This window comes from Orbicella faveolata, unplaced genomic scaffold, assembly GCF_042242905.1.
Source record: "Orbicella faveolata isolate gen_17 unplaced genomic scaffold, um_ofav_v1 contig_15, whole genome shotgun sequence".
In the NCBI taxonomy this organism is placed as follows: Eukaryota; Metazoa; Cnidaria; class Anthozoa; order Scleractinia; family Merulinidae; genus Orbicella; species Orbicella faveolata.
In genome coordinates, this window is record NW_028301542.1 from 4,106,275 (window position 1) to 4,122,815 (window position 16,541).

The 16,541-nt window shown below is 39.7% G+C and overlaps 4 protein-coding genes across 4 annotated transcripts in view; 2 read left to right on the top strand and 2 right to left on the bottom strand.

Moving 5' to 3' along the window:
• Positions 1-758, bottom strand: part of LOC110064903 (kynurenine 3-monooxygenase-like) — an 18,431-nt gene extending 17,673 nt beyond the window's left edge. Inside the window, exon 1 of the mRNA XM_089288031.1 lies at positions 643-758. Within this exon, the coding sequence (XP_089144157.1) occupies positions 643-708 (66 nt within the window). The 5' untranslated portion in view covers positions 709-758. The remainder of the gene's footprint in view (positions 1-642) is intronic.
• Positions 755-14,370, top strand: LOC110064901 (kynurenine 3-monooxygenase-like). Its single transcript, XM_020772005.2, has 18 exons — positions 755-831; positions 3,773-3,842; positions 4,327-4,424; positions 4,835-4,924; positions 5,120-5,168; positions 5,295-5,382; positions 5,484-5,585; positions 6,430-6,502; positions 6,962-7,033; positions 7,795-7,857; positions 8,088-8,146; positions 8,270-8,327; positions 8,861-8,950; positions 11,849-11,906; positions 12,076-12,158; positions 12,860-12,961; positions 13,188-13,247; positions 13,960-14,370. Exons 1-18 carry the CDS (start codon positions 757-759, stop codon positions 14,056-14,058), a joined length of 1,389 nt encoding a protein of 462 aa, XP_020627664.1. The 5' UTR covers positions 755-756; the 3' UTR covers positions 14,059-14,370.
• Positions 8,985-11,851, top strand: LOC110048485 (uncharacterized protein KIAA1958-like). Its single transcript, XM_089288029.1, has one exon. The coding sequence runs from the start codon at positions 9,519-9,521 to the stop codon at positions 10,881-10,883; it is 1,365 nt and encodes a 454-aa protein (XP_089144155.1). The 5' UTR covers positions 8,985-9,518; the 3' UTR covers positions 10,884-11,851.
• On the bottom strand, positions 14,053-16,539 carry LOC110064902 (xaa-Arg dipeptidase-like). Its single transcript, XM_020772006.2, has 2 exons — positions 16,124-16,539; positions 14,053-15,698 (listed from the first exon to the last, which is right to left on the bottom strand). Exons 1-2 carry the CDS (start codon positions 16,449-16,451, stop codon positions 14,818-14,820), a joined length of 1,209 nt encoding a protein of 402 aa, XP_020627665.1. The 5' UTR covers positions 16,452-16,539; the 3' UTR covers positions 14,053-14,817.
• Positions 16,540-16,541: the final 2 nt, after the last annotated feature.

Here is a 16,541-nt window from a genome sequence, read left to right on the forward strand (position 1 = left end):
TTTATTACAATTAATGAGTTAAGTCTTGTTATTTATGGATACAGAATTTCCAAGGGCTAGGGGGGTCCAGGTAGAAAAATCATGGAAATTCCAGGGGGTGGGGGGAGTACCGAGAAGCCCCCTGGAATGGAAAATCCTGGGGGGTGGGGGGTCATACTGGAAAAAACCCTCCGTGGGGGGTATGGATATTTTCTGGATCCACACAATTTAAGACTAGAGTGCTAAAACCATACCCTGTTTGAGACCAAAATGGCCAAACTCGATACCCTACTGATAACCAAAACGACTGAAAAACCCTACCCTTTGGGGACGCACATACCTATATAGCCCATATAAGGGAGTATCCCCCCGGCAATAATTATTAGCATAATTTTCTGCTAAGCTTAAAACTTTAATTATTAATTAATAGTAAATGATTTCAGTTTCTTAATGTGGAATAAAAGAAGGATACTCTCTTTTCATTTCTCAGCGTCCCTAAGTGAAATTTTTGAGTCGACCTTAAAACGATGGTCAGGATGACATAACAATGGCTTAGGACATATGAAACATTAGAAGCAACGCTGAAAAACAGCAAGAGAAACTAAAAGAAATTAAGAATTCGGAATCAAAGCAAACGATTAATAATAAATAAATTTATATTACCAAACCACCGCCAACAATAACAATCTTTTTGGAACTCGCTTCTTCTGCTGTTGATTCTGTAGCCATGTTACTCGTACTCAGTCCCCTAATCAGTTGCTCGGTCAGTTGATAGAAATGGCCGACATGGCGGCAAAAGTTGTCCAGGACGAACAGACTGCAAAGAAAGTTGTTGTGGTCGGTGGTGGCTTGGTAAGATTTTCGGTTTAAGTTCTTGGAAGGATTCAATTTTTACTCTTGATAACACTGTCGTGCTTGCATGGAAGATCTTATTCAAACTTTTGCGAGCTGTGATTAGCTTGCATTGTTTGCACGCGTTCAGTCCGAAAATTGACCCAAACCTACCGTTTACACTAATCCATCACGAAAACGGAGCTTTGCGTTTTTCAAACCGACGGCTATGCGTTTTAGTGTGGAAGAAATTTATTTTCAAAACAAAGCTTTTCGAGAACGACGATCTCACTAATTATAATCGTGTGATTTCCCACTGCACGAGTTTCTATCTGAGTTTTCTCCAAACATAAATCAAAATAACCATTGACTGTTGCGTTTTCAAATTTCTCTGGCCTAGTGTGGACGGGGCCAAAACGCTGAAATCGCCTTGTGCTTGTCAAGTCATTACATTTCACTCAAGCTGAAATGTGCAAGAGTTTCAAAAGTACTTAACATGTAATAGATTGACTACCTGTCCAGGAAGGGGAAGGGGGATGCTCGGATCATAGTTAATAGAGGGGAACGGTTATGAAACCCCACAAAGTTTTGTTTTATGTTTTTGCTCACTTTTTTGGCATTGACCGTGCACAATACACAATAGTTGTTTACTCCGTATTGAAAAACTAACCAATAGAAACGTGTTGGTTACGTAATTCATGCATAGTGTATGAGTGCAAAACAAAAGATTGTGCATGGTCGTGGACCTTCCAACATAAATCTTGGCATCTTTGTTTGTTCCTTTGATGTTTACTGGGCTTCATAACCAGTCTCCTCTGTTAACTATGCTCAGATATAATAGGGAGTTTTAGCAATGATGACAGCAATGCCAAGGACGTCACCTCGTAAAAAAAGTATTTATATTTTACCCTCAAATGTCGCAACTGTGTGGATCTGTTCAGTTCTCCTATCAGTCTAAAAACTTGCTCGGGCTAAATATGTAATGACAGCAGTCAATTCCAATTTTAAGGGAGACATGATAAATTTGCCATGGAGGTGCACATTCTCCAAAATAAGTATGGCTTTGACATTTTACATTGTTGTTTTGCCGAGGACAGCAAAGAAATGTACAAAAATTCAAAATGCATGTGCAGAACCATTGTTCTGCTCATTAAACCTTTTGTTTGGTGATGTTCTCATTGGTGTTGCCATCGTGGTTTGCTATTAAAACTCTTTAACAATGAAGGGGAGGTATGCAGACCTTTTTTTGGGCGTGAAATTTGGGATCTGAGCAAACAGTTCTATCAGTTTCAATTACAATAATTGTCCAGCCCAGATGTAAACTTCAGGTAGATGACAAGGAGACATCCAGTTTTAGGGAAGTTCTCTTGATGTTTTGCTTTCAATTGATTTTATGCCGAGAAAAATGACGTATAATTTGTTGGTTGTGTTTTGGGTATGTCGTTGGACTTGTTTTAGTAGGACCTTTTGGGGTTCTGAAAATTTGTCCTCATTTGGACCTTCCCATCAATTATACCTGAGTATTCCCCCAGAGACTACATGTTGCCCAGTTTAGAAATAATGGGATGAAAAAGATTAGATTTGAGTACTGCAAAAGTTGGTCAAGGCCACAGGCCAACTCCTTAGTAATCCAAGGAATTTTTTTTAATTCTTGAAATTATTTCCAAGTTGGACTAGGATAGTATAATTACGAGTACTGTTAGTTGTACTTTGCAATGAACTGCTAAATAACTTAAAAAAATGTAGACACCTATTGTAATTGAAGGGTTTCATGCAAAAAGGGCGTATGTGACATTTTGGGCCGATTTTTATTTTTTGCAGGATCGAGCTAATTTTTGGCAGACTGACTTGTTTTGACAATTGAAAACTTAGTTTTCTGAGCGGCATCTTTTGGAGCGAATCCTTCCAAGGTGGATTTTGACACGGCGCAAACTTAAACGGTTACTTTTAGCAGCTGTGACAGCATGGTTTTTTTTAAATAGATGTTTTGATTTTTGAAAGAAGTAGAGAAATAGACCAAAAAAAAAAAAAATTGACTGACCTCATATTGAACCGGTGTCACGACAAAACAAACTCGCATCCGGCCAGTTTAGCGCCTTATTTGCTTGCGCTAACGAAGCAACAGTAGGAGAACTGCATAATTATAGGAATAATAAAACTAGCAGCAAATACCACGCATCGGTGACTTCATCATTTAGCAAAACAAAGGCTTCTTTTGTTTTTCGTTCAACAAAAGATGTCCAAAAGATACTCTTGGACAACTGAGCTTTTTGCATACGTTATTTCTCGAAAACGAAGCACAAACAACAAAAACAATTATGCAACGATGCTTTTCATGTCAAAACAAGTCAGTCTGTCAAAAATTAGCTCGATCCTGCAAAAAATAAAAATCGGCCCAAAATGTCACATAAAAAACTGATTTGGACAAAAATTAACAGATAATCTTGTGCATGTTTGTGTGGGATCAATAAACAATAGCCTCCATTTGGCCATAAAATATACTTGGATATTTGTCTGAGGACATTATCTGTTCTGAGAAGCAAACAGATTTGTGAAAGGATTGCTGGAGAAAAACTGTGAGCTTTGAGGAACAGATGATGTCCAAGGACAAAATTAATATGCAAGCATACCAATTCTCATGCCAAATGGAGGCTATTTAGTTATGATTTGTCCTTCAGATATTTTTTGTGACACGCAATTGGGGAACATCACTCGCAGATATTCCCCAGTTTTAGCTGGGGGCATATTCAGTCACGTGCTGCATTTAGACCAAAAAAGTGCAAGTGAAAATGTTTGATGGGTTATAATGATTACTAGTCTGTCTGTATCAGAGTGTACATGTATACAATTATTTTTAATTTTAAGTCCTTCCAATTTTGTCTCCCATTTTAAACAGTGAAGAAATTGATGTCAAATAATTTCTATAAAGACTTAGTAATAAAAAGTCAATCAAATCTTCCAGGCTGGAGCTTTAATTGCTGTCTACCTTGCAAAACGTGGATTCAAAGTCGACGTTTATGAAGCTCGGAAAGGTAATTTCCCAGTGTAATAGACCTTTCCCTGAAACTGGTTTAATAAAAAATAGTTATTAATATTTCTTGTAAAATAGGTATTAATATTTCTTCATCAATGTTGTTGATGTCATGAATAGTCTTAGTTCCAGGAAGGGGGAGGGTTTCACCCATAAAATAAAGAGAAGTATGAATATAGCTTTGAGTTCATAATCATTCCATTATATCCATATGAGAAATATATGCCTCTCTAGGAGCCCATGAACCTCCATCTCCTGCACCAAGCCTAGCAGTCCCATTTTATATGGGAGGTACCCCTTTGTAGAAGTCAAAATGGCTGCAAGTACATGTAGAGGCCTTAAGGGGAAATGTGCAGGGATATTATGGTGTAAACTGGGGGTAAAGCATTCAGACTTATAGAGAGATCTTAACTTACATTTAACTCTTTTAACCAGAGGTTTGTAGACAAATGTATAGTATGTTTATTGTTTTGATTTATCTTCAGATCCTCGTAAAGAAGTGGAACAGAGAGGAAGAAGTGTTAATCTTGCCCTGTCAGTCAGGGGAATAGAATCGCTGCGAGCTGTTGGGGCAGAGGGACCGGTAAAGCATTGCTGCATCTCTAAAGGACAATCTTCTTATGTCTATTTTCACCTCAAAATATCCTGCAGCGTGCCCAATGTTTAATAATTTTTTATTCGAGGTTGTCTTTTCATACATGTACAGGCCGCAACTGCCTACTGAAATGCTGCAGTTGCTATCAATTCAAATTAATTTATTTAATGTTGGATTTTAAAGGTCACTAAGGAATAAATAAGGATTGCCCTGAAATGAAATGAATAACTACACAAAGTAATATTAAGCGTGTGATTTATTATAAATCGGAGTAGGGGCAGTCTAAAAATTTTGTTGTTAGTAGCAGTAATTCACATTTACATGTATAGTGATGGCAAACCAGATTCATAAGTACTCTATTAATAAACCTTGTATATTGTTTATATTATATTTCACAGGTTATTTCACTTGGCATTCCAATGCATGCCCGTATGATTCATTCTCATAGCGGAAGGACCACGCCCATCCCATATGGGAAAAAAGGACAGGTATAGACAGTAAAACTGTACTATAGTCCTTTAAATTTATGCAAATCTGGAATTTTGGGAAAATATTTGTAACCTTATTTTAAATAAACAGTTAATTCAGCACTAGTCAGTTCTAGAAATGAGAAGAAATTACTGTTGGTAATTACAAAATTTACTTGAAAAATTAAAATCAGTCCTATTTATGTTAACGTACAGCACCTGTTATCAGTTGAGAGACAGAAACTGAACAAAGATCTTCTTTCTGGTAAGAAAATCTCAGTTGTGCCATCTTTTTCTTTGACAATTTTCTCTCTAAACTCTGGATAAATCATGGTCTTTTCTTTTTCTTAACATGAGGAATATTTTTACTCTGAGAGCTGCTGTCCTTTAGTTGCAGAAAGTTTGCCTGGCGTTGGTTTACACTTTGAGCACAAACTAATTGCTGCTGATTTAGAGAAGGGCCATCTTACTTTCAAATGGTAATTGTAGCGTAGTTTAGTCAATGGTGTTTTTCAGACACTTTGTGAAAGAGGTTTTGTGCAGGTTTATTAATCCAAGACTGTCAACTCTTTGTTTACAGCAACAGAAGTGATGATCAAAAGTTAGAAGTGGATGCTGACCTTGTCTTGGGTTGTGATGGAGCTTACTCAGCTCTAAGGAGAGAACTCATGAAAAGACCAAGGTAACATACTACAAAACTGTTCATTTATTAATAATTGTTATAACAGGATAGGGTTGTAAGGGGTACGGGAGAAGTGACTAAAGTTGAACACTGGTGTAATTTGCAAAAGGGAGAGTTGTGTTGGAGGCTGTCAAAGGTGGGTGAACCAAGTAAAGCCATTGAACCAGGTGAACTAGGGGAACCAAGTGACCCAAGTGGGATCATGTGCACTAAGAACATCCTTGGTCAAGTGTCGATCGATACCCCCAGTCAACACTTGATCAATACTCAATTGACATATCATCAATGACTCGGTTGACACTCCATCCACACTTCATCAACATCTCAGTCGACTGTCAACTAATTTTCGAAAGATGCATATGAAGCGGTCGACACTTGGATGACTATCAACCAACTGTTGATCAAGTGCCGATTGAGTGTTGACTGAGTATCAATCAGGATGTTGATTGAGTACCAATCAAGGTGTTGATCGAGGGTATTGATCAAGGGTATTGATTGACACTCAACCACGGATGGCTTTAGTATACATGTTCCCCCAAGTGAACCAGATGAGAGAAGAAGCACTTGAGAGGTTTGTCTTGGAGAATATTACCAAAAGAAGGTGGTTTATGGGTAAGGTAAGGGAAATGGCAGAAGGGAGGGGCCTGTGTAAGAGGTCCCTAGAGAAAGAGGGGTGAGGAGAGAAGTGGATTGCAAGTGCAGCCTATGACAGAGGAGAGAGATTCATGGAGGAAGTAGTAGAAAGGAGGGTTTGGGTGGCAGAACATAGGGGTGGAGGAGGGAGGTTGTTTTTTTCTTCCGAGTCATCAACATTTGTTGATTACTGATCTCTACTTGTTTGAAGGTTTGATTTTAGTCAAGAATATATTCCTCATGGTTATAAAGAGCTTTGTCTGGCTCCAACCCCAGATGGAGAGGTTTGTGCTTGTTTTACTTGAATGTATGGAATAAGCTGCATGTAAAGTAATGCGACTGAGTTGTTTCTATGCATAATATACATACAACTTGTTATACTGAACCTTAACGCTCAAGTGAGAGGTACAGTGGCCTCATGGTTAGTGCACTTGACTCTGGATTAAACAGTTCGGGTTGGAGCCCTGACTGGGGACACTGTGTTGTGTTCTTGGGCAAGATACTTTACCCGTACATTGCCTCTCTTTACCCAGGTGTACAAATGGGTACCAGCAAAATAAATGCTGGGGGTAACTCTGCAATGGACTAACATCTCATTCAGCAGGGAATAGAAATACTCCTAGTCACTTCATGCTATGTAGAAACTGGAGATAAGTGCTAGCCTGATGGGCTACTTGGCTCGTATGCAGACTTTAACCTTTTTTAACCTTACTTTATTACTTCTAATCATTAATATTTTGTAGTTTGCCATGGCAGTGAATCATTTACACATATGGCCAAGACAAATGTTCATGTTAATAGCTCTACCAAATCAGGTAAGTATGTACATGTAACAAAATCAATTTACCATCAAGGCTCTCCACAATGGCCACCTTGGGGAAAAAGGGAGGTGACCATTGTAGAGACATAGCTGTAATGGGGAGGTGCAATGTAGGAATGTATTATGACACCTGTTTTTTGGGGGGGGGGCGGGGGGTGAGGGCAACAGTTTTGTTTAAAAAAAATGCTTCTTGTTCTGCATCACAAGCAAAGTATATCAATAAAACAGAAACCAAAGAGAAACAGAGACCAACGACATATGGCACAGATCAGGTTTTGTGACCTTTTACAATAAAAAATGGGGTTTTGTATACTGCATTTATCAGTCATCAATTTTACTGGCCATTATTGAGAGGTTATTTTGGCATTTGTGACGCATTTTATTGGTGGTTGCCATTGTGGCGAAGTGACTATGGTAGAGAGTCACTGTCTAGTTAAAAGTTTAGGACTAACTTTTGAGTTCAAGGGTGGTTTTCTGCTAGCGAATGAAAAAATGAAGCAGAAAAAATCTTTTCTTGCATATATTCAACTTCAAAAACGTTATAAAAGAACAGCTAATGGGCACTTATAAAGGCTAGTTGGTCGGGGAAGTTCAGGTCAAGCAATGGCAGGTAACTACCAAACCTTGAATGGATGTCATCAGAACCTCACCCCCAGATACCCAGATACATATAAGTACTGTGAGTTATAATTATATTTAATCCATAATTATATTAATAATAATTATTATTATTATTCTCCTTTCTTGTCCTCAAAGGATAGGTCATTTACCTGTACCTTGTTTCTGCCTTTCGACCAATTTGACAATTTGAAAACGAAGGTAAGGTAGCACGGAATGCTAAAAGTTAAGACAAGTAGAAATCAATATTAGCATTGATTTTCCTATGTATTATTTAGTTCTAAGTCTAATACTTGCCCCATACCTCAAGACATGCAATAATTTTAATAATAATTATTATAATATTTTTAATATCATCCCATAATGAATGTCACTTGTTTATTTATTTTATATATATATTATGATTGTTGGTTGTTTCTCTCTTTTTGTAGGAAGATGTGCTGAACTTCTTTCAAGCAGAATTTCCAGATTTCCTTTTCTTAATGGGAGAGTAAGTTATATAATACCCATTTAGGAATCACAAAATTTAGTTTTGCATTCAATGACTATTTCCAAGAGTGATGCACTTACCTTGTTTTGTTTTGGTTTTGTTTGTTTAATTTGCTTTCTTCAGAGAAAAGCTTGTGGAAGAATTTTTCAGGAATCCAACTGGCCCTATGGTATCCATTAAGGTAAAATTGAACCAGACATTAAGTTTTAGTCTCGGTCCATAGAGTGCTAATTTTCTCCATATCCTATTCAGAGGGCCAAAATTTTTTATGGACTACTGCCACAACCACACACACAAACACACAAAAAAGGGTGGTATGCAGTTTGGAAGTCTAGATAAATAATTATTATGTTGTTACACCTCCCAAATAAAATAGCTGGAGGAGAACATGTCATGTGTCTTGGGTCAAAACTCACTAACTCCCTAAGGAAACAACAACTTTAACTTTCGGCTTGCAAGTGATCAGGTTGTGCACCTTGAAACTGCAGCAAATTTGTGTCCCAGCTGCAGGTGTCAAGCAAGTTGGGAGGTATCCAAATGACACAGGAAACAGTAACTTTTGTTTGCCCTCGCTCAGTTTACGGTCTCAGGGAAACAAAACTCATTGTTTCCCTTGGGGCCAGTCATTAAGTGCTTAACGTTGACTCTGTTTATTCATTAGTCATCAACAACTGATAATTTAAACTGACTTCTGTTTTCCTATATTGTTTTCAGTGTAAACCCTATCATGTTTTGGACAAACTGGTGATCATCGGTGATGCAGCTCATGCCATGGTTCCATTCTATGGACAAGGAACAAATTGTGTAAAAAATTTTCAACTTTCTTTCTATTATCAGGGTTAAGTAAGTTTAAGTTTTCATCAGTCAGCTGATTGCACAGTGTATTGCTTTTACTCGTTAGTACCCTGCAGTGTAGACTATTCTGGGTGAGTGATTGTATAGATATATATATATGGGTTATTGACCAAGTGTTAGGTCAAGATGGCTGGAGAGTCAAGGTCCATAAACACGCAAAAAAAGAATGAGGCCAATATCCAGCTATCTTGACTGACCAAGCTGGGTCAATAAAGGACTTATTGTATTGGAAAGAACACTATTTTCTTGCAGGACACAGTGGGTAATCCCAAGTGGGCAAGATAGCACCTTATTATATGACTAGCTCCGTGAGCGGGCAAGATGAACCGAATCTCGCGCTGTGATTGGCTACCCGAGCGGGCAAGATGGAGCTATCTTGCCCGCTCGGGATAAGGGCTTTGTCCCGCAAGGAAAATTCATCCGAGGCGAAAGCCGGTTTACCAAAATTTTCTTTCTTAGTTTTTCCCTGAAAAATCTTTTCCGTGACAGTTAAAGATTTCCTGTGGTTTGTGTATCGATGGAGCTGGAAAACGAGAAAACTGAATGCGTCAACGAGAAAGAAAACAAAGAAAACAAAAATGTTGACGAGTTTCATGAATTTATTTTGCAACAAAAACCGGCAAACACAAAACTAAAAACACAAAGTGACATGAAGGTATGGAAGCGGTTTTGTTTACAAGAAAACGAGAATAGGGAACTGTGTGACATACCTCAGGAAGAACTGAATTTGCTGTTGTGCAAATTTTTCAAAACCGCAAAGAAATTGGACGGCACAGAGTACGAGCCTGTCAGTTTGACGTCCTTTCAACGTAGTCTCCAACGCGCCTTGAACGAAAGAGGTTCAAATGTAAATATTATTGACGGAGACAACTTCAAACTCTCCAGAGAAGTGTTAAGTGCCAAGCGCCGTCAGCTTGTTGTGGAACATGGCAAGGGGAACAGACCACAAGCTGCCCGTGAGCTGACCGAGGCCGAGGAAGACAAGCTTTTCGAGTGTGGTGAATTTGGGACCTCCAATCCGACAGCCTTGCAGCGTATCTTGTGGTGGATAATTGCCCTTCACTTTGGGTTCAGAGCTCGAGACGAAAGCCGCCGATTAAAGTGGGGAGACGTCACTTTGGAGAAAGACCCAGAAACGGAGAATGAGATTCTTGTGTGGAGATATGAGCGAGGGTCCAAAACACGTCAAGGCCAAGACAAGCCATACAGTGTTCGTGCTTTCCACCCTACTGCGCAAGCAACCGGCAACGAGCGTTGCCCGGTTAAATTCTTCAAAGAATTTGCTCGCCGTCGTCCTTTGGAGATGAACAAGCCAGATTCCCCCTTTTACCTCGCAGTCAAACATCAGCGAAAACCAGATGACGACGTGTGGTATATGCGAAGTCCGCTTGGTAAAAACGAAATCGGCAAATTTCTCCCCACCGCTGCGAAAAATGCTGGTTTACAGGGCAGAGTAACCAACCACTCGGTGAGAAAGACCTGCATTTCACGTCTCCTCGATGCAGACGTCCCAGATAATTTTGTGGCACAGTTAAGTGGCCATCGCAGTCTGAAAAGTCTCGACGCTTACAAATCGGCCTCGCATGAACATCAACGGCGAATGTCCCTTGCGCTGAGCCGCTCCAGCAGCAACCAGCTTTCTAGCATCTCCACTCGCACAGAAACCACAACTCGTCCCACCACTTCTGTTACCAGTGTTGAGTCTGCCACCTTTAATCCAGTCCAGATGGGATCGGGTTTTTTCTCAGGAGCAACGATTGGAAGCTTTAACAACTGTAATTTCAACATCCAGCTTACGTCGGGGCAGCTTTGCACCACAGAGCCAAGCGACAGTTCTTCGAAGCGCCCAAGGATCGGCGAAAGCGACGGCCAGATGAAATGAACTGTCTTGCTCTAATGGTTTAACATTCTTTGGAGGTTAAGTGCTGAAAATTTAAGCCATTTTAGACATTTTTGAGGTAAAAAAACCTTTTCGAATTTGCCTCGAGCGGTTTCGTACATTCGTTTATTCTGATTCAGCAGTTAGACATTTACTCGTCAAAAATGTAAACCAATCAAATGATTGTATTTCTGCATTCAGCCAATTAGGATAAAGGAGAACGCGCCATTGATTTTTGCATGTAACGGGCTTCCTTTTCAGTCCTTGAAAATAAACACGTACACGGATCATTTTTTGGTGTTTTATCCCATATAATAAATCCTTTATTGACCAAGCTTGTTCGGTCAAGATGGCTGGATATTGGCCTCGTTCTTTTTTTGCGTGTTTATGGACCTCGACTTCGTCTCGGTCCATAAAAACGCAAAAAAAAGAACTTGGCCAATATCCAGCCATCTTGACCTCATGCTTGGTCAATAACCCATATATCTTGCCCACTCAGGTAGCCAATCACAGCACAGGATTCAGTTCATCTTGCCCACTCACGGAGCTAGCCATATCATAAATTCCAGTATTGAGTAGTAAGGCTGCATCTTGGATAAGGCAAACAGTGGAGGGGGTGGGGTGAGGGAAAAATTGCCAAGGGAATTGACGTGTCCCAATTCTCCATGTTTTGCGTAACTCACCACCAAAACCACCTGCACTGCAGGCTAACTCATTAGGCCTGAGCTGACACCTATCAATCACAACCTTTGGCTTGTGGGGTCTTTGGTGCTCTTGTTTACAACTCTACCCTGACTTCTGTTTCACTCAGTCCTAAATTCGCAACTGTAATATATGGGCGTGGGGGGTTCTTAACACCAGTTCTTTAAATTAAATTGTTGTTGAAAGCTGTTTTAGAGAATTGCAGACTTGTGCGATTTTGTTCTGGGGATTCTACCAAGTAAGAGTGACTTGTTTATCTTTCTCAGGCATTTGAGGACTGTCTGGTTCTTGATGGTCTACTTGAGAAACACAACAATGACTTTGGTTTGTATAGAATTGTTTTTAGTTGAGTGATAATATGCTGTTATTTTTACAATATGGTGACTTTGTTGCTTGTCACTTATAATCTGTGTGTGGCATAGAAAACAAAATAAAATTTCAGAATATTGAAATTGGAATGACAGAATTCTGATCTTGTTTCTCTACATGACAGGCATTGCACTACCAGAATACTCCAGAATACGCAACAAAGATGCAGAAGCAATGTGCGACTTGGCAATGTACAATTATATTGTGGTAACTGAAGTCATTCCTCACTAAAAGTAGCAAGATGATAAATAGGTGGCGTAACAGGGGGCAGGGGGGCTGTAGTCCCCTCTCCCAAACAAAACTTTGTAGGGGAGCTCAGCCCTCCCCCCCCCCCCCCCCCCCCAAGTTTCAGTACTGAAAATATCACTAGTGCAGCTGCTAGGAGAGGTCCACAAACTGTTAAGATTGTATTTGGCATTACCTGTGGCATTGGTGACTTCCAAGTGCACATTTTCTGCCCTACAAAGACTGAAAACCTATCTTAGAAGAATCATGAAGCAGGATCGTCTAAACAACTGCCTCCTGCATTGTCATAAGTCTATTACTGACACATTGAACACTGTAGACATCGCAAAGAAGTTTGTTTGTGCAAAAGAACAACACAAAAGACATTTTGGAAAATATGAGTAGAGGGATGCGCTTGGCTTAACAATGAACCCCCATGTTTCAAACACAACAAAAACACTGTCTTGATTGTTTATTTTTTTTGCTGGGGGGGGGGGAGTAACTCTGCAATGGACTAGTATCCTATCCAGGGGGGAGTAGAAATACTCCTAGTTACTTCGTGCTAAAGAAACCAGTGATAAGCGCTGGCTTTATGGGTCACTTGGTTCATATGCAGACTTTGCCTTTTTTACTAGACTAAGTTCAAGGTCTGAAGAAATTTGCTCTGTTGTTGTTTCTTATAGATGAGATCCCTGGTTACCTCTCCAGTTTTCCTCATGAAAAAGAAACTGTTCAACTTCCTACACTGGCTCATGCCCAAGACATTTATCCCCCTGTATACCATGGTAAGTTAACTACAGTATACTAATGGAGAGGGGATGGGTATGTGGTAATCACAGAATTAAAGAATGTTCAGTAAAAACTGATTATGGAAAAAGGCAAAAGTTAAAAGTTGGGGCACTTATTTTTGAGAGTGTTTACTTTTTGTTTGTAAGGGGCTTATAACAATATTGGAATTTTGTGAATTTTGGTTGTTTAATGTTCTTTGTTTTAATAAATTTGTATCCCTAGGTGTCATTTTCTCAGATACCATACAAGACAGTGATTGAAAGATCGCAGTGGCAAGAAAAGGTTTGCCCTCAAATTCCAAGTCATTTAATTTGTTGCTACATTATCACGACAAACATATTAAATGTTGAATACTTACTTGGAATATAGTCTCTTCTTTCTGGTCCTGAATAGAAATTATTACAGTGCCATTACATTCACATCTTCAATAATAGCCCATTTTACAGTTCTGTGCTTTTTTGGTCAGGCCCTTGAATAGAACGGAGGCTACAATTGACTTTGTTATGATATAAACACTAAATTGACTTTTCAAATGTAAATTATTCCAGTATCATGCTAACTAGCATCGCAAGGTCAACCCAAACCTTGATTCCATGCAGACGCTAGGTTATATTTCACAGACCTGTAAAATGGTCTATTGGCATAAATTGTGCCGTTCTCTGATGGGCACCATTGACACATTTAAAACAGATAGAAAACTGAACAGTTTCTGGTATGTGTGTAAGGCTGGTTGCATTGATGTGGGCTGGTCCCCAACCTCATTCCCTGGTTTTCTTCCCTGTGCCTCTCTTGTCTTCCACAGCAGTGGAAGTAAAGGGGAGAGAGCCTGAGATAGAGGGTGAAAAACCTGTTGACTCAACATGTATCAGTAGTAGAAAACATCCAATCCATTTTCAGATGTTCATTTATAGTGGAATGACATTGTGTGAAATGTATCAGACACAGGATCTTGAGTACAGGACACTGAAAAAAGGTTACTTTTTTGTGGTTTCAGGTTGTAAAAAGAGCTGTTGTTGTGTCATTTTTAATGGCTGGGTTAGGAGGAGCCCTCACTCTGCTGAGAGTATTGAAGAGAGATGTGAAACTCTTTTGAGAAGTCTTTTGTCTTTTTATTATGTCCAAGAAATTTTAATGAGAGAATAGCTGACCAGTTTTCATTATGCATACACAGTCAATTATTATAAAGTATGCTGGATTGAACAATATTTTTTTTTTATAAAAGTGATAGAATCACTCATGACAATTTGTTTGTTTGCACCCACACTGGGATATTTAATATTTAAATAAGGGATTTTTTTTTACCAGATGTTAATAAAGGTGTTTATAATTGAGTAGTATCTTTACAGGCTTTTTCTGTTTGTGGTCCGTGTAATGCTAACACAGAAATAAAGTGTTTTTAAAAACATTTGATTTTCTTGTAAAATGAATGACAAAACTTACAGGTTCTGAAGTGACGAGGGCCTGGGAAAGACTCCCTTAAAACATGACCAAGGTGCTTGTCTAAAACATTTTGAAAAGAGCCCCTAGAAGATACCAAAACCTTGATTTTGAACATGATTCAATTCAACTGACACCAACTATTTGTTGGTCCAACACCCTGAAAAGTACTGTAACTACTCTAATGACATTCAGTTTAGGTTTTTTACCCAAAACATTGCAGCTGATTTTTTTCCCCTAAGAGTGTATGCATCTTGAGCTGTTTGTAAAAATTCTTCCTTTACTTGAGCCAATACAGCTGACACCAACTATTTGTTGGTCAAACACCTTAAAAAGTACTGTAACTACTCTAATGACATTCAGTTTAGGTTTTTTACCCAAAACATTGCAGCTGATTTTTTTTTTACCTAAAAGTCTAAGCATCTTGAACTGTTTGTAAAAATTCTTCTTTTACTTGAGCTAGTACAGCAGCATCCTTTAACACCTCGATAGCAGTAAAACAAAGAGATTTGGCGGCAATAATGGTCTGATCATGGGCATACTGTGTGCCTGAAGCCACTCGGAAGGCATGCGAGTGATAAGGAACTGAACTATCAATACAGTAAAGGGCGTGAAGACCTGGGAGCGCCATTGATACATTTCCCATATCAGTTGAACCATCCACAATACTCTCCTGCTCTTCTCGCGATGGGAACACCACACCCATCTGTTCTGCATACTTCTGATACAAAAGTGCCAGTTTGCTATTGGTTAGCATGCGTGCATGAGGGGTGGGATCCCACTTTATATCAACTGTGCAATCTGTAGCTTTCGCCGCAGCTTCAAAACAGCTGTGTACCTTGGACCGGAGGACTGCACACTCTTTGTTTTTAACAGTTCGCACCCAATACTCCAACTTGGACTGCTCGGGAATTATGTTCGGCTTAACTCCGCCATCACTTATGATTCCATGAACTCGCCAAGTTGGTTTCATTTGTTGTCTCAACATGCTTATTGAGCTGTATGCCAATACAGCAGCATCAAGAGCATTCTGCCCTTCCCATGGGAAAGCCGCAGCATGTGCTGCATGACCTTTGTAAACCACTTCCACTTTTTCCAGGGCTTGGCTCACATAAAATGAGGCATTGAATGGGGCTGGGTGCACCATTATACAAAAATCAACATCTTTAAAGCAACCACCGTTGATCATCTGGATTTTCCCACCACCTCCTTCCTCAGCAGGGGTTCCCATGGCAACAACCTTGGCATTGAGTCCTCCCTCAATAGCTTGCTTTATCCCCAGTGCTGCTCCTACCCCTGTAGATAAATACTTTTTTGTGAGGGAATAGTGAATGAACCAGACTTACCAATCCCTGAGGGTGAAACATCTGGAGGTAGACTCAACAAAAGCTTGGGGATTACGCTTTTTCTTAACCCTTATAATGAAATTAATAACCATCATTAGGGGAGAACATCGAGATATTAACCAAAAAACAAGTATTATTTTAAAATGCAGTTCACGTTCACGTTGTACCAAAATTACAGATTTTCCTACCCTTTCAAATACCTCAACTTTTGAAAACCCTACCCTTTTATATACCTGGGGTCTTTAAAAGGTACTCCTATCTGGGGGAACCTCCCCGTACCGACACTATTATAGGGTGTACCCCTTCCTCCTCCTCCCCCCCCCCCCCTACCCCGAGAGTAGAGCTGGTTCTGAATCGAAGGAAATAAAAAATTACCTGCCACTGCTATCAAGTTATGACCGCATCCATGACCAATCCCAGGTAATGCATCGTATTCACAGAGCACAGCTACTGTAGGTTCCGCCTTCTCTCCCCCAAACACCGCACGAAAAGCTGTTGGCAAATTGTATTCCCTTGTGACTTCAAATCCTTGCTCCTCGAAAAAGTCGCTGAGAATACTGTGTGCAAAATGCTCTTCGTATCCTAACTCGGGTCGCTCCCAGATCTTTAAACTCAGTTTTTGAAGATCATTTGCTTTCTCGTCGATTTTGGGTGAAGCAAGGGAAATGAAAGTCTCTAATTGATGACACGGTGCGGCCGACATTTTGAAAATTCAGTCGATATCGAGTGTGACTGGGGCAATCTCGTTCCAGTCTTCGTTCCCCATTAGTGACTGAGGTCGAGTGACAACTCC

Excerpts from the sequence above, each read along its gene's own strand:
- LOC110064901 (XM_020772005.2), top strand. The coding sequence starts at position 757 with ATGGCCGACATGGCGGCAAAAGTTGTCCAGGACGAACAGACTGCAAAG. Across the intron at positions 7,858-8,087 it reads TTGACAATTTGAAAACGAAG|GAAGATGTGCTGAACTTCTT; the intron begins GTAAGGTAGCAC and ends CTCTTTTTGTAG. Across the intron at positions 12,962-13,187 it reads TTATCCCCCTGTATACCATG|GTGTCATTTTCTCAGATACC; the intron begins GTAAGTTAACTA and ends TTGTATCCCTAG.
- LOC110048485 (XM_089288029.1), top strand. The coding sequence starts at position 9,519 with ATGGAGCTGGAAAACGAGAAAACTGAATGCGTCAACGAGAAAGAAAAC.
- LOC110064902 (XM_020772006.2), bottom strand. The coding sequence starts at position 16,451 with ATGTCGGCCGCACCGTGTCATCAATTAGAGACTTTCATTTCCCTTGCT. Across the intron at positions 15,699-16,123 it reads TAACTTGATAGCAGTGGCAG|GGGTAGGAGCAGCACTGGGG; the intron begins GTAATTTTTTAT and ends ATTTATCTACAG.